The sequence below is a fragment of the Antennarius striatus genome, chromosome 10 (genome assembly GCF_040054535.1).
Source record: "Antennarius striatus isolate MH-2024 chromosome 10, ASM4005453v1, whole genome shotgun sequence".
Classification (NCBI taxonomy): domain Eukaryota; kingdom Metazoa; phylum Chordata; class Actinopteri; order Lophiiformes; family Antennariidae; genus Antennarius; species Antennarius striatus.
This window is the reverse complement of record NC_090785.1, coordinates 3057437-3083674: the sequence shown is the minus strand read 5'-3', so window position 1 is coordinate 3083674 and position 26238 is coordinate 3057437. Positions and strand designations below refer to the sequence as shown.

Below are 26238 nucleotides of genomic sequence, written 5' to 3'. Positions count from 1 at the left end.
TCTTCAAATGTCTTTTGCTGCGAAACAATTTCACTTAAAAACAGCTTTGATTTCAAGGCGCCTACATATTTAATCAATGGACCTGCGGGATTAATGGCGTGCAGTCACGGTCTGGTGAACGTATAGCATGTATTTCCTAATTTGTTATGGATGTTTTTCCATTCAGTGTGAGTTTTGAACATCAAATCTGTTGAGAAAATGCAAGTCAGTCATTTTAAACAATAACATAAACCTAGAACGACGGGATCACGCAAACTGTTCTGATGGTTTATGTATGTGCACACACACACTCCACAAACACACATTTTTTGGTTTTGAAATGTCAAGAGTGATTAAAAAAATGAAATAAATCCACTCCAAGAGCCCATATCGACCGTCTAATATCCAATTCTATTTAGTTAATTCTATTAAAACACCAAACAATTGATAAGAAGCAGGCAAAGGTGCATTTATTCAATGTTTTTTTTTTCCTTTTCTAATGATAATTACATCAAACTGTTGGAAGGCGCTCCACAGGACAGCAGAGTCTTGTCCTTAGGCAATAAGCAGCAGACAGTCGGTTTTTCATGGTCTAGTTTTTATTGTCGGGTAAAATGACAAGTGTGTTTGTCTATATAAATAACAATCAAATGAAGGAACATAGTAACATACAAGACATGGCTATAATGAGATGACAGCAGTGTTTGTGATCACAATGTGCTCGGGTACAGGATGTTGATCATGGTAGCTATGTGTTTGTCTTTACCTTTCAACAAGGACTGTGATTTTCAGCTTTCAAAATGAAAACCTTTTGTGGATCTATAAATCGATGGGAAAGTGATGTCTCACAGTCGGCCGCTATGTACAGAACACAGAGAGGAAAGGTCAGAGGTCATCATCAGCAGAAAAGTCAGGTTAAAAGGAAAGAAAAGTCAACCCGGGGGGGGAGAAAAAGGATGAAATGAAATCAGGATTAAACACAAGTACTTTTTAACAGGAAAAGAACACAAAAGGACTTTATATAATCTGTACAACTCAAACATCTGAACTAAAACTTGAGGTTCAGTCGCCCATTGTGATTCGGAGTCCGACTACCAGAGACAAGATGCATAAAAACGTGCCCAGCTAAGTTTTCGCAGCCTTGCGGTATCGTCTACATCGACTGCGGAACCGTTTTCCCCTAATCAAAGCTTATCCTCAAAGATCCTCTAAACAACACGACCACAACTATCCCACACCCCTAGTGTGCTAACTCGTCATTACTTCACACAAAAGCATCCACTTGAAACGTGCTGTCAAACAGAGCAGACAATAAATTCCTGTATAGTTCATCCATTTATCATAGATGTTTTTTTTTCCTTTTTCTTTTCGGTCCAGGGATGTTGAAGTTGTAAGTTGTTAATCATGCACAAGTGGCTCAATTGACTCTTCGATAAGGAATGTTTTTTTTTTAATATTTCAAAATGTGTAGTGTATAAAGCTTGTTAAGTTTTGCGAACGCTATCGCCGACTTCTCTCTGCTTTGAAAAAAAAAAAAAGGGGGGTGGGGGACTATATTCACATTTCAACACCGGCTGTAATTTTGGATCAAAGGTTACAGATCGCACAACCGTAATGAAACACAAAGTCTCTCAGTCTGCACTTCAAACGCGATGGGATCACAGCGAGGGCCAGCTTTAATTAGACTGAGTCGGTAGCGTCGGACAAAGACGGAAGAGACTGGTAGATTTGTGAAAAAAACACATTCACCGTGAATGCAGGGGGTCAAAGGAAGAGGTGTAGTCTGCAGTCACACTGGGAATAATTACACTAATTCCTCTGATGGAGGGAAATCTTCCTTGAAGGCACAGGAAAAAGTTGGGGATGGATAAATTTAAATTACAAGAGTTAATCCAGACACATACAGTGTATATATTTATATCAATGTGTTTATCGATTTTACGCCAATTCACTTGAATTTGACTTGTTTCCAGAGATTATCTACAGCATTCCCGCACATGAATGAAACCAATGATACAAATTTGCACATATTTAAGATTTCAGACCGATTTTTGCTGAAAAAACATGGCCAGCAAACAAACTTTTGTGTGGACTCAAAGGTGAACCACCCAAACAAGAGAAGAAATTCTACAATGGATTTTTTTTTTGGATATCAATTAATCGCTTGGTTTTTTGTTTTGGATGACAATCCCTCATTCAGTTTGGTTTCAGATATTGTGGTGTTCACTATTGTGCTCCCACAAAATAAAAAACAAAACAAAACACAATCTGCAACAGAATTCAGTGCAACAGTACCTTTGAGGAAAAAGAAACTCATTGGGTGTTGTTGTACGACCTAAGACTCCCCAACCCACGCCACCACATTGCCTTTGAAGACATCGGTGATCTCACAGTTGAGCTTGTTGAGCCGTCCGTCAAGGATAAAGAGGGATTCCCTGGAGGGGGTCATGAGGTACTGTCCGAACAGTCCGCTGCCCTCCATTACCCTGTTCCTACTGCTCCAGGGCCACTCGGATCGCTTGGTGGCCTCTTTCAAGCTCTTGATCATCTTGACTTTGCCGGTGCTGAGTTCCACAAACAGAGCGTCCGTTTGGCGTCCGGAGCTGCCGAACACATTGTACTGGTGGACTTCTGTGAAGGAGCGCTGGAAGGCCAGATCGGACAGGTGGAGGTTGGTGTGGATGTCAAACGGCTCCCGGATTTCTCCTCGCTCCGAGATCATTTGGATTCTCATCAAGCCGTCGCCGTCGTCAACGGTGATCAAGTAATGACCGTCTGGTGATACGTAGGGCGTGCCGATGACGTTGTGGTTTTGGCCGATCACGCTATCCGTTACGCTGTCCACGATGAGCTGTGGCTGTGTGGCTCCGGTGGAGTCGGGCCTGCAGTTGACGAAGTAGTAGCCGCCAAGATGGGTGTAGGCTATCGACTTGGGTATGCAATTATACTCCCGTAAACTGATGTTTTTCACGTATGACGTCGTCTCCAGGTCAATCTTGTGGAGAACAGGCTCGTTTCGATGAAGAATGAGTCCGAATCTGTGAAAAAATTTCAAAACAGAAGCAAAGATTCAATCAATAACACATTTTGTCAACCAGAAAACCCCAAATTATGACAGATGGTCAGTCGGTCCAGCACTTTAATCCAGACTGAAATACATCGACTGCTATCGGACGGATGGGAATCGAATCGGGCCCACAGATTCATGGTTCCCAGAGGATGAAGCCAAATGAAGGTTGCGATGACCCAACCCAGTGGTAGCTCCAGTTGACTCAAGTTGTCAAGCATGGCAGATGTTATATACTGTATATATGTAGTAGTAAACGTTAGGATGTTAGCATCATGGCTGTAGCCTTACATCCAATGCACACAGAAAGTGCAGGTAAAAGTTGACATTAAATGTATTAAATATAGTTTGAATAATAAAAAAAACAGCCTTTTTGTACATTTAAGACAGCAGGAGCAGTTATATATCCAGTTTTTACCACACAGTAAGTAGGAGAGAATTAATTCCATTTGTTTTTAAGGCTTATGAATTCTCAAGCTGAGAACAGTAGGAATATAAAACAAAGCAGCACAAAGGTGAGGTCGAACCCAAAGAAGAAATGCAAATTAATTTGCGACGGGGTGATTATGAAAATTGAGTCGCCATAATTTTAAGGACAAATTCATGGGTTTAGGGCCTAAAGGTGGCTTATAAGTATATTTAACTATTTCTACAGTCTTAGTCTGAAAGTCCTCATTTTGGTAGAAAAGTAACATCCACAGACACCCCCCCCCCTCTGGAGTGAAAGCAGTTTTATTTTATGTACGAGGCATTGATCATGAAATGCTCGTCGTTACGACGCCCCAAAAAAATCTGTTAATGGCATATTACATTTTAACAGCTGAACAAGGTGGAGGGCGGGGAGGGGGGGCCATCCAAGGAGATGACAAGCCTCAATTAAATGTGAATAACAGCTGATTGATGCTGACAGGTGCTTCAATCTCGCCATCATTCATCATTTTTTATGCCGTTTAAACATCAAGCTGTCGCTACCTGCGAACAGGAAATGGCTGTTTGAGAGCCGCGGCGGACACGATCATCACCGCAGAGGGGATCATTGATCCAGAGAGCGTTTCGTCCGCTGGGCCTCAGAATCCAACTCATAACAAACAAGATTTTTGGAGGGGGTTATCTGTGTGAATTCTAGAAATGATAATCTTTACAAACAAGAAGCTTTACATTTGCATTAAGTGTATATTTTGCTGAGGGGAAGTCAAAATGTTCCTTATAATAAAAAGACTTAAAAAATCCAGAGTTTATCCAGGTCCAAAAAAAAAAAAAATCTAAATCCATTTTGTTAATACAAAGCTAATGATTCATTTCATGTGTGTCCAAAAGACAGCAGCCATAACTAACCAATGCTAATGAAACAGTGTTCAATGTAGCATCACAACTGAGCGGTAAGTGAACATTAGCCTGACGATGATAAAAGATGGGAATTAATGGAGTATCTGTGGGTACCTCATTACTTAAACAACTGCTAACCATCCCTCTATTATGAGAGTTATTAATGTGTAACTGGCATTTTAACTAAATTAATGCACTTTTATTCACAGTCGGTCATAGATACATGATCATACTTGCTGTGTTTTATTTGATATCCTGTAAAATGTTAAAACATGTCATTTAGAGCTTTTATATATCGTCTATTAACTTAAATAAAACCATGTTTCATAGTTCCTGGTCCGTTCCTGTCAATTCAAAGTTGTTCCGAGGTTGGGAAGTTTAATTATATATTAAGATTTTTTAAAATATCTATACTAGAAATTGGAAATTATTTCCAACTATGTACTGGGAGTATTTAGTCCAGAAATCCACCCTAAAAGCTTAAGACTCATGAATTTGACCTGATTTTAGATTTTCAATCCTCTAATTGTTCAGTTGGGAGATTACATTTCTCAAAAAAACACAACCAAATGGGCATTTTGTGACTTCCGAAGCTACATTTAAGCTAAATTTAGATTTTAATTAAAGGAAGTTCTCCCACAGTAGGATACGATTAAAAATAAACTCCACTGCAGGTGAGATTTGAGAGGAGTGTAAATTTCTCCCTTTTTTTTGTTTTTTTTTTGTGCTGTTTAAACTCGAAGAAAAGCATTTCCTTTCCCTCACCCACTGTGAGTCGCAGCTGGTATTAGATCAATATTAGCACTAGCTGTCAATCACCATTGAGTTGTTTTATTGTGAGTTGCGTTCGATATTGTCACAGTTGTCACAGATCAATGATGAGTGCACACAAAACACGAGGAAACATGTTGGGAAGCTGAAGGTCAACGGTGCATTTATCCTGCGATGAGACACCACCGTTATTTCCAACGGTAGCAAGATTTTTATTATTTTTTTCCATACATGATCAATTAATAATCAGACACTGTTTGGAATTGCCTCAATGTGGACACAGCTGGGTTGCCTCATTGGCAGACCCAGATTGCTCTCAGCCAAACTGACAGCTGCTGTTTGTCATTTGTACCAATGATTAATGCATTAAAGCGACTCGCCGCTTCTGCACAACAGGGTTTTGATCAGCTACTTCACATTTCATCATCTTATCCTTGTGTCAATACTTCCTGTTTAGAGACGACTAGTATTCAGCCCTTTGCTCCGCAGTTATGTTAAAAATCCTAAGGGCGACAGAACAATGATCGTAAAAAATATCTACAGCGCAGCAACTCCTGTTCACCCATCCTCCAGCGAAAAATACATCCAGTCATCACCTCACTTGGCTCGTTTTGCCCAAAGGCAATCTGGCAGGTTGCTGAAGATCTAGGCAAATTGAGAAATAACATCTTCTTTTTTTTTTTTTTTCTGCTGACATGCAGAGTTGCCTGACTTCCAAGTCGATTGGTTTTAATGAATGGCAGCCAGCAGAAGTTCCTGCTCACTTTACAAAAGCGGCTGAATGAATCCCCCTGTCATTAAACCATCCCCAGAAGTTGCTGAATATATGTCATCCATTCTTAAGCCGCTCATGTTGTTAAATCGACAAATCAATGCTGCGATCCTGCCAGCAAACAAACGGCTGAGTGGGTAGTAGATAAAAATAAATTAGTAAACCGCAGCCGAGAGGCAGCAGTTAAATTAAACGTTTGTAATATCTGTGACAAAAACAGCTGTATGAATTAAAAAAAAACAAGGATGCTGACGTATGTGTACATGAGCTTGTGACAAACCTAGATTGAGAGCCAAAAGCTTACTAGAATTGTACAATTTGGAAAATTTGAGTATTGATTTCATAAAAGCCATTATCTTAGTTTTCAGATTAAAAAAAATACCCACAAAATTTTTAGAAACATAAATGTCTTCCTGTGCTGCAGGTTTTGCTGAAATTCTGTTATTCTTCTTCTTTGGTGTTGACTTTCAGAAGTTACACTGCCACCTGCTGCCCCGGCATGTACACTCCATTATGTAAATGTATAACTTTCCACAAAAACAGAAATATTTGGTCCAGTTCGATCAAGTCCATTAGAGAAACATCAACATTTATTATTTATATTGTATATTTAAGAATTGCAGGCTAAACTGGGTTAAGGCGGCAAACATTACTGTCAAATAAGACTGGGATATGGACGATATTGTCAACGTTTGTGATGGTATTCTATTATTTCGCTCCTGGATTAATGTTGTATAACTGGTTAGAAATATTTTTTATGTCAAACACATTCACTTTCCTGTCTTGTTTATATCACCCATCCCCACTGACAGGCATCCAGAACTGAACCTTTGGTAATTAAAACAAGTGACTTTCTGCAGTCAGACCTGAAAAGTTAATTTCACAGCCGGTGTGTTTATTCTTAGTCTCTATTCCAGGTGATCTGCCATGCTCAATGCAGTGCAGATGACAACCGGGCCTTTCTCCAAAAAAACACAAAAAAAACACAAAAAAAACAAAACCTGAATGGATAAGGACACTGTCACCCACACAAAAATATCCATCCAGCTCATTATTGCTGGGTAGAGCTGGGGAGAATAAAATTCCTATAATGCCAATGGGGCGAACTTCATTTGAAATCAATCCTAATCATCAATCCATCACAATTTGCATTAGAAGTCTTGGATCACATTGAATGTACCTGATGTGGTTAATGATGAGGCTGGAGGCGGGGATGAAGAAGTCGTCCACCCGGTCGAAGCGCCGTCCGACCGGCTGCGTGTGAACAGTGTGGTGGGAGACTCTTCCGCTGGCCTGATTGATCACCTAGCGAGCACCGATGGAGAGGGAGGTGGGATTTAAACACGAGCTTGATAAATACACTCCCTGCTGCTGGTTTCAATCTATTTAAACCTGCCACTCATAATTAAATGCAGCTTAAAAACCAAACTGAAAAAGTTGCATTTTGATTCTAATTTGATGAAAGACACTCAAAGAGGCCGCACCAAATGTTATGCTGACATTACGCCTCATTGCTGAGATGCTCTGTGTTGTTGATGTCTAAATAATAGCGGTGCACGCATGAAAGTCTGCAGAGGTTTGGGCTTTGATTGTGCACAAAGCAAATTTCCACACACCAAACTTGGCGTTATGAAACTGCACGCTGGAGATGACAAGCAGGGTGGTCAAACAAGTGGAAAATGCGATGCTCATTCTGCATCAGAGGAAACAAATTGTGCCCTAAAAAAAACAAAGCACTGCATTGCACATACGTTGATTGCATTCATACCCAGCTCTTCAAATCTGTGTCACGGTGACAAAGCCCACAATGTAATTACAATGGGATTTTGACAGTGACTCATTTTTGCGGTGCTGATTGTGCAGTCGAGCACATAGGAGCTGCAATGGAACGGTAATGATGTTGAAGTGCTGACTTTTGGCTTTAATGTTATATATATATATATATATATATATATATATATATATACACACACTGTTTTCCATTCATAATTAGGTGAACAGTGTAGGAATTCTAATTTTTCATTGTCCTCCCGGCAATAAAAATCACCATGCAGTGCAGGGACTGGAGCGAGACTGATGAATCGGGTCAACGATATTAGTTATTGCAGACAAAGCAACTTCTAGAAAGGAGAAATCTTTAATTTTTATTTACCCCCTTCCTCGACTCCACATTTACCTGGATAAATTCAGTCTGATGTCCACTTGGTGAAGTGCTAGTCATGTTAATGTAGGCTAACTTTCACATTAAGAGTATTTCATTTACAGTTGTACAATGTAAAAAAAAAAGAATACATTTCTGTACCTTAACATTGAAAAAAAATTAAAAACTTCACACATCAACAATGAAAACCTTCGTACAAAGAAAAACACCTGAGCTGGTTTAAGATAAAGGTAATTCCTCCCTACTCATAAATAAATGATGCAAGTCAAGTTGTTATGTCATTATACATTTATTCTAGAGAACGTGTTAAATTAAAACTGAATGTACTGCACTTCTCAACAAAAACAACTGAAAAGCCGATGCAGTCCCGATCGTTACGTAATGATCTCTATATGTCTAATTCATTAATTTCCTGTCAAGCAAGACAAAAAAAACCTCCAAATGACGTGAAATCAGGAGGTCGTAGTGATTAACACCCAGTTAATGTCACACTGGAACAAAGGGACAAGTTGGGAGGAAGTCACATTTTAATGTTCTTGTACAGTTAATATTAGCTTACTCATAAAAATAATTTGTAGAAGGATAGAGAGGACTCTTTCAGTCAAAACACAACGTAATAAGGCCGTATTGCTTTTTATATCTTTGTCTTTTTAACATCTACATGACATTTTGGTGCTATAAATGGAACGGTGGACTCACTTGTAGCGTGGGGAAGTTTTTCTCCATGTCTCCCCAGCTGAGCAGCCACACCTGATCGTGAGATTTGTCGTAGTGCAGCTTCACAGGATAAGGGTCGGTACTGACCGTCTGCAAGGTGACACACACAAAAACACAAACCAGCATTTATACAGACGTCATCGTCACACAATAACGACTCACCTGCTTTTGAAGAGATCCTTCTTTTTCACGCCGGTGAAAAGTTTTCCCCCCCGTAGGCCAATGCATCTATCCGGGTGGCTGACAGGAAGCGAGTCTTATTTTAACAAGGTGTTGCGCTTAATGTATCGGGTGTTTTTTGGCATTGAGCCGTATTTCAAATCAAGTGGCGACAGGCGCAGCAATCGCTTTACCGCGCTGAAGTAATTGCTTTCAGTCTTTATCCGTTTTTCTGACGCTCTCGCCCGATTTTCCAAAGTCATAACAATGGATGAGTCGTATGTGACAGAATAGCACTCCTCATGCATTATGTCCACCCGAGTTCAGACAGACAAACCAGCTCAAAAGGAAGCAGGAAGCGCAGAGGAGAAGAAAGACTTCACCCTCCATGGCAGTGAGGAAAAAGCAATCATCTTATTGCAAAACCCTGTATTCCCACAATCCCTTTTGACTGCAGCATTATATTTTATTCTACCATTCGGTTTTCTATTGAGCCCTAATAGTATTGTTTACCTAGGCAAAATATATATTGTTTCACGGAAAGTGCAAACTGCTCCTGAGAGGATTATTGCAAATAAGATGAGAGCATTTGTAGAATCTGAACAAATCTCCGAGCATGTAGTCACCGGAGAAAACAGGTGTTCATGTTGTTCTTTTTATCTCCACTAACAACTTGTTTCTGGCTGAGGAAGATTATCAAGATCCTCAGCCAATATGCTTGCACAACTCCAACGCTGACTGCTGATCTGTCAGAGATGAAAACATCACAGAGGCTTCAAACATTCATCCGTGTGCACTTTGGAATTAATTGGTTATAGAGTGCAAAATACAATCTGCTTTTCTTTTCTTTTCTTTTCTTTTTTTTAAAGTGAGGATCGTAATTGGTTAGAAATTTTAAAAAAGAAAGAAGCTATTTCCATATTATTATTACTTTATGAATGCCAATCATATAAATGATTCAATAAGGAACACGGACAGCGGGGGTAGTGCAGAGCTCTCTTAATATTCTTCGTTGGTTCAGGTGGTTAATTAGCGTCTGCTAATAAAATGCATTGAAGCTAAACCTCCGGGCGACCGAATAATGAGCTTGTGACACTCTCTGGGTTCGCCAAGTTGTTTTCTTGGCAGGTCCCTGAGAGGTAAACAGTCATCACGGTGTCAAAAACATCTGCAGCAACCCCAGATTAACCTCATACACCAGGACGCTAATAATTTAAGACCACGTCTGGTGTTGGAAAAAGTGCTGGATTTTGTCACGTAGGAATTCTGCTACTTCCTGAGGCTGTCTGACAGAACAATATTCACTTTAAAAAAAAAAAAAAGAAGAAGAAGAAGAAGAAAAGAAGGCAGAGCGTTCTCACAACGTCTGCAAAAAAAACTGCCGGGTTGCACCGTCTATAAATTGTTGCCAGGTTACAGAAACCACCAAGAGGTGCGTCTCAGGGTTACAGCGGCGCAGCGAAGACCTTGACTTATTGGACTAAGTATGAAATGAGTCACGGAGGTGTCGGCGGTTGACGGGAAAGTGAGAACGCTCATCTGAAATCTGAGAAAGCTCACAGTGCAGGTGACACAAGAGCACCGGTGCACAGCGGAGACCGCCGGACGAGTGCGAAAGTGAAGGAAGGCGTGAAGCCCGACATCAACGCTGGTGGGACTACACTTAATAGTTAAAAGCTTAACCACATTTGGAAGTTAATAAATAAATCCATTCAGTTCAGTGTCAGTTTAAATTTACACAACCTATAGCTGTGACCTGACGAAACCAGCAAAAAACAGAAAAGAGATACAGATACAGATACAGAAAGAGAAAACTGGACGTTTTCTTTCTAAACTGCTTTCATTTTTTTGGTTGGGAATTTAAAAATATCGATTTGATATTCAGAAAACTTTCCCTTGGACATTTGTCTGAAATTGATGTAACACAAACAGCTCAAGGCAAAGAGCAAATGACCAAAAATTTCAGAATATCAGCTGATAGCAAATGAAATTGGCTGTCAGATCCTTTTATAATTGGAACCATCTTGTTGTTACCCGTGTGGAATTTTCTGAATTTGGTAGACATGCCTATATCAGAGAAGATGAAGGCACTCTAAACTCATCTTCCTCAACTGGTTTCCCATCCTGCATCGGATTCCAAACACAATCCATAACATGAAGTTGAATGTAGTTGTGCATAATTAATTCCATCAAAGACTTTTCATGTTCTAAAGTCTTTGTGAGGACACGACAACACTGTCATCGTACTTTGTGGAAGGGAGCCCGAAAACGTAAAAATCAGGCCAACATTTTTCGGCATCCGATGAAACTCGGAGCTAAAACTCAAGGCAAAGAATAGACTCTGCTCGCCTAGTGTGGATTGGGGATATTTTTAAATACATTTTAGTTGTGGCAACTTTAGATTTTCATGAGGGTGAAAAGGTTTGAAAAAAAGCTGCATTTGGCTTTTATTGAAGATCTGCTTTTTCCTCTTTTCTTTTAATAAAAGATTGTGATTGCATATTTTACAGATACAGATAGATTCCAGTTTATATTACATTATTTTCCGCACTATAAAACACACTGGATTATAAAGCAATACCGGATTATAAAAAAACATCTGAGAACTCATCTTCAATGAATGGTCTATTTTCAAACTTTTCTCATATATAAGACACATTGGATTATAAGAAATTGAAAAAAATTAAAGGCTTTTAGGTGCGCCTTATAGTGCGGAAATGCTGTACCTTGAAGAGACAATTAATTCCACCAAGAGCAGCACAAACTAAAGCAGTGAAGTCGTAACTTTAGTCAAGACTGGCTCCTGTCTAGTAATAACACAAATGTCCTTCCCATTGGAAATAGGGAATCATGCGATAAACCTGTCAAAAATTGGTTTCCACCAATCGGGGTACCTGGACGGCCTTTTGAGACTGTATGTCGACGATGAGCACTCGATCCAGGGTGGGCTGCGTCACGTAAATAAACTTATCCTTGACGTTGACGGCTGATGACCACACACACCTCTGAACCTCCTCTCCTGGCGAGGTGGGGCACACCTCCTCCTGAAATAATGAAAAAATAAAACCATATTTACTGTTAGCTAATTGTCACATCTTTCTGCCGTCTTATCACCCACGGTGATGAGAGTCGTGTTATCTTGGCAGCTCAGATAAAACGAGCTTCACCAGGTCCTGAAAAATCTCTGGCTGCTCCTATTTGTCCACGTAATCCACAGAACAAAGCTCTGCAGACAATCTGCGGCTGCTCAGCTTCCAGTCCTGGCAGCGCTCTCCTTCCTGTCCAATGGGAACCTTAACCGGCCTTCTGTCTTTGTACCCTTCCTCCCCTTTACCCCCCCAACCCTTCCCAAGCCTCTGGGCTCTAGTCACATGTCTGTTTCCAGACTGTTTGGCGATTTGGGAGAAGCTGCTTTGGCCTGCAAGGATGAATGAAGGGCTTCGGTATGGTGGGATGAACCCCCCCCCCCCCTCCGTCCCAATTTACAACCAATACAGGCCGTCCATGACCGTCCTTCCAACAAACCGACCCCTCCGACTTAGTATGAGGTATGAGGTGATAATAACATGAACTTCATTCATCTCTGTCAGGGATGAGGGGGGAGCTTGAATAACAGATTTTTATTTCATCTCTTCCTCCCGCACATCCTGTATTTTATCCGTAGAAAAGCAGGTTAATTTAAAATGCGTGAAACAATAAATTCTAAGAAGACCATTGCTTCTGATGTTAAGGCGGTGGCTGTGCTCTGGTATTATGGGCTTTGGAACATTTCTCTATTCTCTGTAGCCGCGCAGGCTTTAAACGTTGGTAGGGTTTGTTTTTTTTATTTTTTATTAAACCCACCGGCTGAGGTAATGGTTGAGTCAATGCTTTTGAACCCTTGTGAAACGCCTTCAGACATGCTGCGGTCATTTTGTGGGACGGCACTGTAAATATTTTACTTATTACAGGTTATGAGGTGAGAAATCAAACATCTGATGCCCCCGCTGAAGGTGTGAACGGAGGCGGTTGTAATCCTGCCTGCGTTTCTGTGGCTCATACGTCTGCACACAACTACAATTATGATTTATTTAGTAACTGACAGCTTCTTAAATAGCACATATACTTTTCCCTTTATTATGTTAATACCTACAGATATGGAGCAGCATGTATTTTTCATGGATTCACTAAACACCTTTCTGCATAGAACATTGCAGCATTGGAGCCCTGCCAGGAACAATACAATAAGAACGCTGCAAAAAAAAAAAAAAAAAAAATACTCCTGCAAAACATGTCTCAAAATGATGTCTTCGCTTCTCGCCGGGCAAATGTGTGTGTGTGTGTGTGTGTGTGTGTGGTGGCGTTTTATAGAAAATACCAGGATTCTGAGATTCTCTAGTTAAGCAACTGGATGATTTGTAGAGCTAATATATTTTTGACAGAACATCAACCCCTCTGCAGGGAGGGAGGGGGGGCTTCAGAAAAACACTGAAGCGGCAACATCCTGAGAGTCAGAGGTATCAAAACGTCACCTCCGTTTCTCTCAAGGTGTTTCTATGAGGATTAACTCCAAACGGCTGCACACACCTTTTCTAATGCCAGTCATCCTCAGCTCACCTCAACCTCTTCCACCTGATAATAACAAACAATCTGAGCCGCTCCTTCTCCACTTCGTTGCAGCGCTTGAGCGCAAGGTCGGTTATTCAAAGCTGCTGAATGTGGGAACACTGAAACGAAACGGTTAAAATAAATCGTTTGCATTTCTCACTGACGTTCACCATTTCTCACTTTATCAAAAAAAAACAAACAAAAAAAACTAATTCCTGCTGTGCGAACATATCAGCATAATACTTGTGGTGCAAAGATACTTCCCATACTGACTCTGCTGCAGTTGCGCGTCACTCTGTTACCCCGGTTACCATGTGTGTTTATGTGCGCCACCGTAAAACACTCCGTTTGGTAGTTAAGGATAATAGATAACAGTACAATTAGCATAAACAAATCAATCAATGCTTTAAAAAACAAAAAAACAAAAAAACCTGAGTGTCTCACATGTGTTCACACATCCATCCATCCCTCAGCACGGCAGCAGATTGATATCCCAATATAAGCGCACCTCTCAGTGGGATGCTGGGAATGATTGGTGTGCGTTCACGGCGCTGCTTTCGTGTAACAGAAGTGAAGGGAAGCGTCGGCTCAAGAACACGTAAATCTAACAGGTATCCCGTCAGCGGGCTGCTTGGAATGTTTGCTGCTTGAATATTCAAGGTAAACACTGTTGGGGTGGGGGTGGGGGGGGTGTAAGGAGCCTGCTGAGAGCTGAAAGCTGCTCCAAACGGAGCCAGCGTCCACCGGGCGTCGTTTAGTCCTGCTATCAATACTCGCTGTAAATGAACCTGGGACTATCAATAACTATTTCCGAGCTGCATCAATCAATATTTTGTGTTAGAAATAGAACGATCGACTGCATCTGCAAAGGGAAAAGGGCAATCCAACCGTCAATCAACGGAAAGGGACGAGAATATTAAAACCTACATTGACTGTAAGGTTGTTCCACATCAGCTGGATGAGGACCCCACTTGTTGCACTTCCTTTGTTTTCCTCACGCTGACACACACTTCAGCAACTTTCCAAACGGAGAACTGGTTTTTAATAAGGATCTGTTGTATTTTCCTCCATCGTCTTCAGTCTTTTCATCTCCAAAATGTCAACTTTCTCACAAAGGAAGGGGGGGAGGCCTTCCAACATTTGCCCAATCAAAGCATTTAAAAAGAAAAAATCATTTTAAAAAGACAAAATATGCAGATGTATAGTTTTTTTTGAAAGCAAGTTCCATATTTTATGGTTTAATGAATGTTTTTTCTTTTTTTTTGACTGTTATAGACAATTCTAGTCAAACCCTTCAAGACTCTGCGATGTCAGTAAAAAATAAAATTGAGTTTATGACTCTATCCATTTAATAGATGATGAATATAAAGAGGATATAAACTCAGCAGTGGTGTTCCTTTAGGATTTGTGACTGGCAGGAGGAGACGATAAAAATCACGGTTTATCATATATATTTATCATATAGTAAAGCAAAGGAAATCCTTTACTGTATCCGCCTGGCTGCACTTGATTAGAATTATCAGCTAAATATCAGTCGAAGATAAATCGACTGCTAATGATTGATTACACTTGCTGATTGTGGATTCAGGGGATTAGATGCTGCCAATGTCGCTTGACAGGAGTTGTGCATAAAAGTTCTCATTTACCACTCAAACACATCGAAATTCACTAATTTAGCTCAACGGAGTTCAGCATATGAACAGTTACATCATGTAAAAGCTTTTGATGGAAAGTTATGAAGGATTTCTGATTTATGCCTGCTTATTAACTGTGTTTATAGCTGTGTTTTCTCTATGGTGATGAACAGGTAGCATCCATACGCTCTTCGCTGCTATCTGCTATAGCAACAAATAGAAAAAGAAAAGCTGAAAGACACAAAAACGCCTGAGAAATTAAGTCAGGATTATAATCTAGAGAATATGAAGTAGCTTATTTATTAGGTTTTCAAACGTAAATTCAGTACAAAATGATTGGTTTGAGTTTGAAATATTAATCACGCATGATCGACAGAACATAATATTTTTGTTAGATTACACAGGAGATCTTATTTTTAATGTTAAAATCGTGCAAACCCGATCAAAAATAGTTTTATTCACTTTACCTTTATCCATCTGCACATTATGACATTAGTTCCTGTCTTTATTTCTAAGTTTTATCGCACTGATTATGAGTCTCTCGCAGGAATCATGGGTTTTGCAAACCGAGGGAAGAAGGTGACCTCTCCGTTTGAATTAATTGATATTTGGGAGAAAAGATATCTGCAGTTCCTAATCCCTTAAACTTTATAGTACGTAGTAAAGGATGATTTGTGCCAGCAGTCAGGCCCGAGTGCTCCTCCTCACAGCTTCATCTCGCACAGATGGCTGATGGTCAGATCTCGTTCAGAATGAATCACTATAAAAGTGAGTCATTGTTGGACCAAAAAAAGAAAAAAAAATCACAGCTGAATGTTTCTTTTCCCCTGACTCACCTGCAGAGCGAGCAGCTTCTCGCTGGGTTTGATGTGCCTTTGAATCTCACACGCCACAGGCTGAATAACTTTAATTCCATCTTCATAGAACACGTAGAACATGTTTCCAATGCCCAGACCTGCAGAAGAAAACACAACGTATTACTGTACATGCCCCCAAAAATAGACAGCGTGAACGTCTGCGGCGGAAATAAGCCGACAACTCCGCTATCTCCTCTCAAAGCATCCGATCGTGTAATCCTTCTCATCACAGTTCAGTAAACCTATTACAAAAAATTCAATTAACACGCTTTAATGAATGCTATTATGAAAGCAGGAGTGTTCTAGACGTACCTTCTTCTCGCCACAGAATGTTCGCCACTGTGAAGAGACAAAAAAAAAAAGAGAGAGAGAGGAAAGGACGGTTGGTAATCAATGCAAGAATTGATGAGGTCCCTTTGTGAGAGTTAAGACCCGAAACACTAACTCCCATTGAAGCTAACAGGAAAGCAAAGTTTTAAAGAAACTATCTCTCTGACGTCCAGTGCAAACAAATAATCAATAGAAGCCCTTTGCTAGGAAATAATTTGATAGCAAACACTAGAAAATGGAGCGCAGTCAACAAACTACAAGTGGTGTATTTTTGGATGTTGGACCTGAAGTAGGCTTATTAGAAGAGACATGAAAAAGAAAAAAAAAAGTTTGTATTGATAACCTGCCCTGGACAGCCATGAGTAGTCGATGGGTTTCAGAGAGGATGAATGTTCTTTTCCTTCAGTGGAAAATAAACTCTTTTGTCTCCTGAAATATTTAAATTCTGACTAACGGCACGACATTTTAAATGGAAGCTGCTAAATAAGTTGAGTGTATTAATTTGAACCTGTAACACAGGCTAGATGTTGGTTTCCCATCCAACCAGATGCAACTCCCAGAACATGATGCTTTAACCTTAAACGCCAGTACAGAAGTGAATATTTGCGACAATTATAAAGTTATTTTCCATGCAAATTCCAGAGCAGATCCCACTTCTGAATCCGTCTTACCCTGCAGCACAAGAGCCTTTTTATTTCCTGACCTTCTCTCTCATTGTTCTTCCATCCTGCCGTCTTCCCCTCGGCCTCCGCCCCATCTTCCATTTTCAGCCCTACAAACCAATCTCCAGCCCAATTCACGCCTGATTCTAATCTCGCCTCTATTGCAACGCTCATTCCCACAGCCTCTCTTGCTTTCGGGTTGGACAGATGCGGCTAAAAGAAAAGGAGGAAGACAAAGCCAAGTCGACACCGCTGTGCTGTTAGTCAGTCTTAATCTTTCGGAAAGTGCTTTGTCAAGTGTTTCCTGTGCACTCTTGCATACCTTTTTGGCTCATTAAAAGTTACACAAAAGAAGCGGGGTCTATAAATGGAAGGGTGAATGGAGAATGGAAGACAAAACAAAAAAAAAACAAAAAACTAAAAGAAAAGAAAAGAAAAGGAAAACAATACAATTTATTTGAGATGTGGTAAAAATGGAAAGTAGAGAAAATTGGAAAGAGGAGTTGAGATGAGATCTTGCGTGCCCCGGTCTTCGCCAATAGTCTACGGTATTGATGCTATTCATCACTTGGCAGAAAGACTGTGGCTGTTCTGCGCATACAGGGGACCCATACATCAACTTCATCATCCATATAACAAAACAAGCTGGCTGCCACTGTAGGCAGAGAGTTCACTCTTTCTGGTCATAATAACTGTGTTTCCAGCGCGCCCTGAGCAGCCCGCCCGCCAGCCAGCCGGCAGGCCGCACTTCCTCCCCCATCAGCGAGGTTACATAAATTCAATTTGTTTACAAGAGCAGCCAAACAACCCCGTGGTGTTCGCCATGGAGGCGTGGGAGATGACAGCGAATGCATAATACAGGTAAAGTAATTGGGTCGCAGTCTATGGAAATGTAAAAATTTACCAGCGCCCTGGGTGTGCAGGGTTCTGCTGCTCTTTCCTGAAGATTATCGCTAAAGTCTCTTGGAAAGATTTACCCCCCCCCCCCATCTGCAGTAAGTCCTGCACCCAGCATAAGCAATGCTCATATATTTTATTGCCAGGTTGTCAGAAGCCGAGTGCTTCCAAAACCGCCGTCGGTGGCGGCATCGATAAAGCGGAGCTGGAACGTGGAATAAAAAAAGGGGAAGAAACAATCCTTTTATTTCCTGCATCTGCATCGACACAAAACAAATATCCTTTCAGGGCAGTTATTGATAACATGCAGGGTTTGGTTCACGCGTGTGCATTCCTGCAGTTGCGCCAGAATAGACGATGCATACGCCTGCCAAACGCTCGGTCCACCGTGGAGCCGGGGCCCGGATTAAGATGTCTCAGGACTCCGCGAATCAGCAGGAATTTGCCTTTTTATCAACTGTTCCTCCGCATGCTGCTTTCACAGACGTTCCCCATTTTTAAATGTTAATTCTCTCTCCCAAATTAGATTGTGCTGGCTCGTATTAAAGAGAACAAAATGATTAGAGTTGACATTTGTTCTAATTTACCATGAAGGAAGGCGGCATCACCGCCCAGCTATTACAGAAGGTGTAAATGTTCTTATTCTTATTCTACATCCGCAACTTGTTTGCCTAAGTAACCAAGCCGGAAAAAACCCAAAAGGTCATCAAAACCACGCTTCCCTAACTAAGCGCACAAACTGGATTCATGTCGGCTGTGATCGACACTCTTTCGTTCGTGCCTCAAGAAACACGACAATGTTTACAAATTTAAAAATTTTAATGGAATTGGTGAAAGTGTTAAAGTGCTTCTTCACTCTGAACTCCACAGTTTTGGCTCAGCTAGTGATCAAGTCCTTCTTATAACCGACCATAATGTTTCAAGTTTAACCGCTCCAGCCAGATTTACCTTTGTCCGTTTCTCTCGTAACGCATATGTTCAAGGACGCTCAAAGCTTGATGGCTAACGTCAAACAGTACTATAGAAATCCTAGTAAAGAAAAGAATGTTTTTTAAAATGATGGCAACGACTGCAATGGAATTAAAGGCGAAAGCCTGTGGCGCCGTGAAGGCTGTCTTAAGGCGGAAAAGACTGAAAAAACTTCAGTTTTGAAGAGAAATCCAGGAGAGATTAAAGTAAAACCAGTTCAAAGTTACAAAAGAACGCTTGAAACGCTGCAACATGTGCACAAAATCAACATTTAATCCTATTAATCGACTGATAATTGATTATTATAGTGTATAATTCACCTGTAAAATTGATCTGGATAAATGCTGATGAATTTTTTTGTCTTATTTTACGTGTTGAATCCTGTTTCACTGTGTTTTCATTACATCACTCCGTGACGGAATGCGTCATCGGGAATTTTCATAAGCTGTATAACCAGGGCTTAGAGCCGTTTAAGCTCTCCTCTGGATTTACAATTCTCATTTCAGAAAGCCTTTAGCGTGAAACACAGCTGACAGGCGGGGGGGGGGGGTGTTTTGGGTGGTGGTGGTGGGAGGGGGTTGCTGTTGGCTCTTAGGAACAGCGTCACTGCTTGGTTGGAGCTTGTGTCCAATTCTTTGTGATGGGGAGGGAGCGGACCGTGTTTTGGCATGAGCTGATGGTTTCTATTCAGGGAGGAGACAGTACGGGGGAACGCATAAAGGGAAGAAGAAGAAACGGCAGTGGGTGAGAGTATGACCATAGAGCAAAGCCTGGATGATAAATAAAGTTAATAAAAGGTTGAACGGGGAAATAAATGGGATGTAACAGGATGAAATGCCAGGTTGTGTCTCTCTCTCTCTCTTCCTCATCAGTTATAATAATCCAGAAACCATTTGTCGACTTTGGAGACTTCCACACCTCAGAATATACTTGTCTTCACGAATCGTTAGGTGTTGAGCGTCAGCGTTTTAAAAATGGAGATAAAAATGGTGACAACAGGAGGAAATAACCCTGCAGGATTTTTCTTTCTTTTCTTTTTTTTTTTCCATGACACTAATGTCAGCATGGTGACACACGACGCAACAATCAGATCGAGATGTATGAGCTATAGAACGGGCTTGAATTGACGATCGGTTTGCAGAGGATATGGTGATTGAAATGACTCGTAGATTTTTTCGATCTTGAGATCAGGAGAAAACAACTTGTATGTGAGAGACCGGGATGAACAATCTGATAGAAGTTTCAAAGCAAAGCTTCTTGGGAACTTTACGTGTTTGTTGAACGACTGTTTTATCTGGTGATGTTATTTAAAGGTATTTACGCAGTTAGTACGACTAAAAAAATGTTCACTTTGCCGCCTGCGATGGTTTAAAAAACAGTGCAAGTACCTGAAAATACTCTAATCATCCATTCTGTTTCTTGAGACGCGACTCCGCGTGAACCGTTTGAATGTTCGAGCGCATAAAAGGAAGTGAAGTACGAAGTTAAGACGCGGCGTCGGGAGCGAAAATGTTTTTCTCTCTTCCACGTTTTAAAACTTTTAAGCTCCGTAGCGTTTCAAGACTCTTCCCGCTGAGGTGTGTTGAAGGTCGTGTGTTACTCAACAGGCCTTTAAAGTGAGTCATGAAGCGCTGAGTAATGAAAACAGAACACGACGTCAAAAACAGTATAAGAGTGTAGAGTCGTGATTCCTGAGTGGAGACGAGAGGAGGATGTGGAGCGGGGACGCCCATCACCTGAGAAGATAGCGCTGGTCACTTACCATGTAAATCACATAATAACCTATAATCTAGTGCAGATTAAGTGGATTATGGTGCCTTTAAAGAACACAGTCACACCTACTGATGGGTGACAATGTCTACATTTCCACTGCAGAGATAATGGAATGAAATATTAATTCACCCCCTTCCTCAAAAATGACAAAATAATAGTGCCGCTAACCTGAAAATTACCTTTCTGATATTAAACAAGAATGAAATGACCTAACAAGGACACGGCAGATCTATAAACTAACTTCTCAGGGTTACATAAAAATGAGAATTTTATATTGGTATGAAAACAAGAAGACCAAAGAGGTGTAAATGGGAATTTTTTTTTTTTTTTTTTACAGTTTCTTCATTAAATCCTGAAGGACACTTGAGGGTTCAAAGGGGGCACACGCTTGTGCTCGATTCCGATATTCACTATCCGGTACATTGAATTTCCCATTATGTTGCATGAAGTACGGCATAATTTGGAGTCATAAAGTCAAGAGACTAAAGCAACAAACACTCATTCTGGAGCCTGCAGATCCTCTGACATTGCGAAAATAATTGGCACATGGAGAAGGGCAGATATTTATGCCAGTTTAGCAGCAAACTGTCAGAGATTGATGGCGGTCTGCCCGCTGGTAACAGAATCTGTGCTAAAGAGATCTCTAAAAATTGTGACTGCTCAGGTTTTTCAAAGCAAACCAAGCGCTCGGGTAAATTTGTAGAGGAAAAACAATTCACATTTATGCTTGGACCACAGGAGGAAAAATTCTGACCTTCAAGCGCCTACGTGCCAAATTTATCTTAAAGAATTGACATCTCACTCATGATATCATGTTTTTCAGCTCATGTCTAGGTTAGGACCTCATTCAGGGCTCTGACAAACAGCTTAGTTACTCATTCAGAGTCTGAATGCGAAACCTACAGCATTTCATAAACGCCGTGCTTTCATGGAATGAGATCATCTTTCCTTTTTAGATCTCTAAAACATTCACGACGTGTCGTCCCGACCGAGGTCTGTCTCAGATGGGCGGTGTTAGATCAAGGGCAGTCTGGGGCCGAGATACCACCCCCTACCCCCACATCAGCATCTCAACTTCTGGCTTTAAACAGTCCTTGATTATGCTACAAACAGCACTTACTTAGATTGTAGAAGAAAAAGCTGGGAAACCGTCAGAACGACGGCTTGATAAGCAACTAGGAGGAGCAAATAGATGAATATCATCCGGCTGATGGAAACAGCGAGTATCTTCAATGGTGGATATAAGGCAGGCTGTTTTTAAAAAAAAAAAAATATTATTGGGTTTAATCCTGAGTTCAAAACAATTTTTTGATGTCATATTTAAATCTTTGGTAAGTTCGCTTTGAAATGCTTAAACTTGTGCTCCTTACGTGACTCCCTTGAGCCAGCATGTCAAACTACAACCTGATATATAAGTAATAACTGGTCCAATGACTAATGAGTGCTTCTCTGGCCAAACCACGATGCCATAATGGCGCTAATCTACTCCCAACACTTTCCTTACGCTTGAGGCCCGAGGGTTTGAACGAGGATTCTGGCGTGGTTTGTGATTTATGTGTCGCAGCCCGAGCGCTGGGGAGACAGATGTTCTGAACATATGACTTTTTTGATTAATGCTCTTCAGTTTTGATGGGGTGAAAAACATATGATAAATGAGCAGGTTTTGCATACGTTGCCTCATTAAAGGGGACTTTGGTATCTGAAGCACCTGCAGAGTCGGTCGTGCAGCAAATAAAGCGGAAAAGCGGGTGAAGACGAGACGATTTCGCATCATTTTGTTATCGAGAAAACGGACGGACGGACGGACGGACGGATGGATGTTTAAACTGTGATGAAAAGGAAGAAATTTGATAGAATTGAAAATTGTGTCATGGTAGGAAATTAACCAAGTGATGGATGGGTGGAGGATGGAATTTATTTCCGTTCTAAAAGTTAAACTTGAAACAAAGATTTCTGCAAACGTGGTGTCATTTTATGACAGATGCTGGAAAAGAAAACCCCCAGCTGGACTCACCGACCCTGAATAAAACGGGTCGGACGGTGTTTGAAGAAAACATTTGTGTCCTTTTCAACGCCTTCTTTCTTTTATGGTCTTGTCTGTTCCAGCTTTAAATCATCCGCCGGCTTGAACGTTTCCCCATTCTATCCGTTCCTTGTATTTACCCCCTCGGTTTTAAAATGTGATTTAACGTTTTCGAAGTTTGAGCTTTGAAATCAAAATTTGGACTCATTATCACTCCATAATCAATTTGCTTTTCTAAATCAACTGCAATTTAACTGCTTGAATTTGAGACCGCAGCAAATGCAATCCTGGGAAAATTGGGATTTAGTGTGACGGGGGGGAGGAATCACTCAGGTATAAATGGATTCTTAAAAACAGCTACAGCGCTGATGTCGGAGGACGTTTTGCTGTGGAAACACCGACATCACAATAACCGCCGGCTCCTCGGGCTTCTCTTTGCTCCGTTCTGGACTTAAAAGCTGATGTATTGACAACAGCTGGCAGCTTTCCATGAAAATATCACCCAACCGCCCCCATATTGGAGAGCCTAATAAAAGTATCTGTCCATCTCCAGCGCCTAATCAAATGCCAAGATAATGCAAATGAAAAGAGAGGGTCAGAACTGCAGCCTGCAGCCTCCGAGAGATTTAATGAGTTTGTGTTTGTTTGTTTGTTCGTTTCGCCTCCTTCTATGAGCAATGCATTCGCAGTGTGCCGACACGATCATCTGGTTTAATTATTTTACATCTTCTAAATATTTAACTCACTATTATTGTATCGCTATCGTACATTTTTGAAAAAAAGAAAACCCCATACATATTCTCTTTATTTTTTATCAGCAGTTTCCTACGAGCTGAAAACGCCTCTGACTCTTGACTGGACTCCAAACAGTTTAGAATCTACTGATGCTTTTACACCTCTCTGTTTTCCCTGACACACAAACCCACTTGTTAGCTGTAAAGTACTTTGTGATGACTGTGCTGAAGTACTTTAGACTTCTGAAGCACCTTTTGAAACAAATTCAACTTTATTTGACAATATCTAACTATTAAACTAATTGTTTCCTTTTGTGGAAGACAAAGATAGAACGTGAAAACTTTTCAACCCGTTTAGTTCTGGGTTGAAGGAGCTCATCATCTGCATGATCAAGGCTGTGGAAGGGATTTCTATTAGATTTAGTTGTCAATGATTAAAAAATTTATTTTTAAAAAAAGCGTTAACAGACCAAATGTCTGGTTTGCACACCAGTCCAAAAAAAAAAAAAAAATTGACAAATTATTCAACGTCAATATTCAAGAGAAAGCAATCTGGAATATCAAGGCAGCATATGCTGCACAATGACAACCAGACAAGTGACCACGTAATGCTTTGTTGGTAACCAACCATGCTTTAACCATCTGGATGATGATCTGCGTGACAAATGAATTTCACTAACAAGCCTTTTTCTGAGCCCATTGTGGATGAGAAATATTAAAGAATCAACGTGCAGCACGCGTTTACTGCTTCCTTCATTATTATTAATGAAGTTCAAGTTTGATCAGGTGGTCATGTCGAGATTAAACCACAGAACACGGAACAAACGCAGCGTGTTACCGTCATTCCATCCTGATGCCACTTCCTGTTTGATCCAGACCTGATGTTACCTGATCCTCGCTTCGCCGTTTTCATTAATTTTTTGTAAAACATTGTTAAAATAAGGTTTTAATCACAGTAAATCTGACCCTAATTCCCTCCTGCAGTTCTTTTCCAGATTTTCTTCTTTTTTTTTTTTTGTACCTGAAACCTGCGGTGAACACAGATGACACGATGACAGAGGGAGACCTCCCACGGCTGATTTCACTTTGAAAAGCTGCCCAATAGAAGTTTAAATTAAACCACAGTTGTGTGCACATGCACACACACTGCAGCGATGAGAAGCGTTTCCACTGATTCATCAACTCCATACAAAACGCATCTTTGCTGATGTTTACAAAGACTCTGAACACGCCGTGAATGTCAAATCTACGCTGGCAGAGGTCAAAGCAGCAACAACCACGGCGACCCCTGCAACCAAACGGATCAGCGATGTTGACCCATCATCTCAACAACCCCGCCAACCCCCCCCCCAGCCCCCAAGGGGGGAACGTCCGCGGCAGCCAAAGAGCAAAGAAAGCAGAACTGTCGACAAAAGCTACAGCATATGTACCATACTGTCCGGAGACGCGCTGGACATCAATAAGTAACCATGACAACCTCGGTGTACTAGCGCAGCTAATCAATGAAAAATGACAGCTGCACTTGTTTTTCCTGGAGGTGTGGCGAGAACGGAGGAACAGGGATTCGCAGAGGCCGGTTGATGTTACAAATGAGTGTGAGGGTTTGTTTTTTTTTTTTTTGCAGGACTAGTAAATAAAATTCATGATTAATTATGATATTATACTAAGTTAGTTATTATACAGACAACCTTTATGTAAAAGAGCATTCTGGGATTTAATCTTAACATTCTGGAATTATTTTTTATAATTCTACTCCTTTATTTCTAATATCAGCTGTCATATTTTAGAGATTCATGTCATTCTGCGCACAGTGTTGGGTTTGTTGTTTCCTCTCTATCTTCCTCTCTCCCGACAGTCTTTTTGAACCGCCATCCTGCCGGGTTTTCTCGCTCTTAAAGTGCTCTGCAAAATCCAACTCGGTACCATTTTGGCTCAGGGAAGAGCTTCAAAGCACAAGAGTGGCTTCCGACCTCGCTGAGCGCCATCCTCTGATAGGCGGTAGGCGAGGTGGAGGAAGGGGTCGTGCCGAAGGGATGCCATCTAAATGCATTGGATCTGAGAGAGAGGTGTGTGGCGGTTAGATATACAGAGATGTGACTGGAATGCAAAATCTCCACATGTGCTATTTTTTTTGGGGGGGGGGGGGATCTAATTACCCACAGGAAAGTACAGAAAATGAACAAATGGTCTTGAACCCCGATGACAGATTCTGACATTTCTGAGAAGGTCAGAATTAATTACTGCGTTGGACTCTCTGCAGTGGGCGGGTCCAGGCGGAGATTGTTTGCTTCCAAACTAACTTTGACTAAGAAGGTTACGTCAAAGCTTAATGTTATGTAACTGACAATTGATGACTTGCATCAAATACCACTGTCAGTAAATTAGCGTGCAACAAAATCAATGATGTGGAGCACGGAGATGGGAGTGCTAACAGAATAAGTCCGTTTATCAATGACAGAGCAGTCTGCAACAACAATTTTGATTATAAAAGTTTGCAATTTATTTAGTAAAAATGTCATTAACTCTATGACACACGTGAAAAATTGTTTTTTTCTTCTTACGTCACGTAACTGGAATTAAATATCCTTGAATTCTTATAATATTCTGAAAAGTGCCATCCTAATTTATCCCAGGACCAAAGATCAAATTGTTCACAAGAATTAAAAAGGTGCGAAACGATAAACGTTCACATCTTAGAGGCAATGAAGACGAAATGTGTTTGCATCTTTGGGATGGCTTTTATTTGCTATCGACTGACTAATTAACTGAACTGAACAAAGGTGTTGCGACCCTGGGGTACCCCTTCCTAAGGTAGATAAA

General features: G+C 40.8%; 1 protein-coding gene across 2 annotated transcripts in view; it reads right to left on the bottom strand.

The window, feature by feature from the left end:
* Nucleotides 1-552: 552 nt before the first annotated feature.
* Nucleotides 553-26238, bottom strand: part of fstl5 (follistatin-like 5) — a 127274-nt gene continuing 101588 nt past the window's right edge. For both annotated transcript variants that reach the window (XM_068325573.1, XM_068325574.1), the window contains exons 12-17: nucleotides 16343-16369; nucleotides 16010-16128; nucleotides 11847-11996; nucleotides 8776-8883; nucleotides 7096-7220; nucleotides 553-3017 (exon numbers count right to left, since the gene is read on the bottom strand). In XM_068325573.1, the coding sequence (XP_068181674.1) occupies nucleotides 2315-3017; nucleotides 7096-7220; nucleotides 8776-8883; nucleotides 11847-11996; nucleotides 16010-16128; nucleotides 16343-16369 (1232 nt within the window). In that variant the 3' untranslated portion in view covers nucleotides 553-2314. The remainder of the gene's footprint in view (nucleotides 3018-7095; nucleotides 7221-8775; nucleotides 8884-11846; nucleotides 11997-16009; nucleotides 16129-16342; nucleotides 16370-26238) is intronic.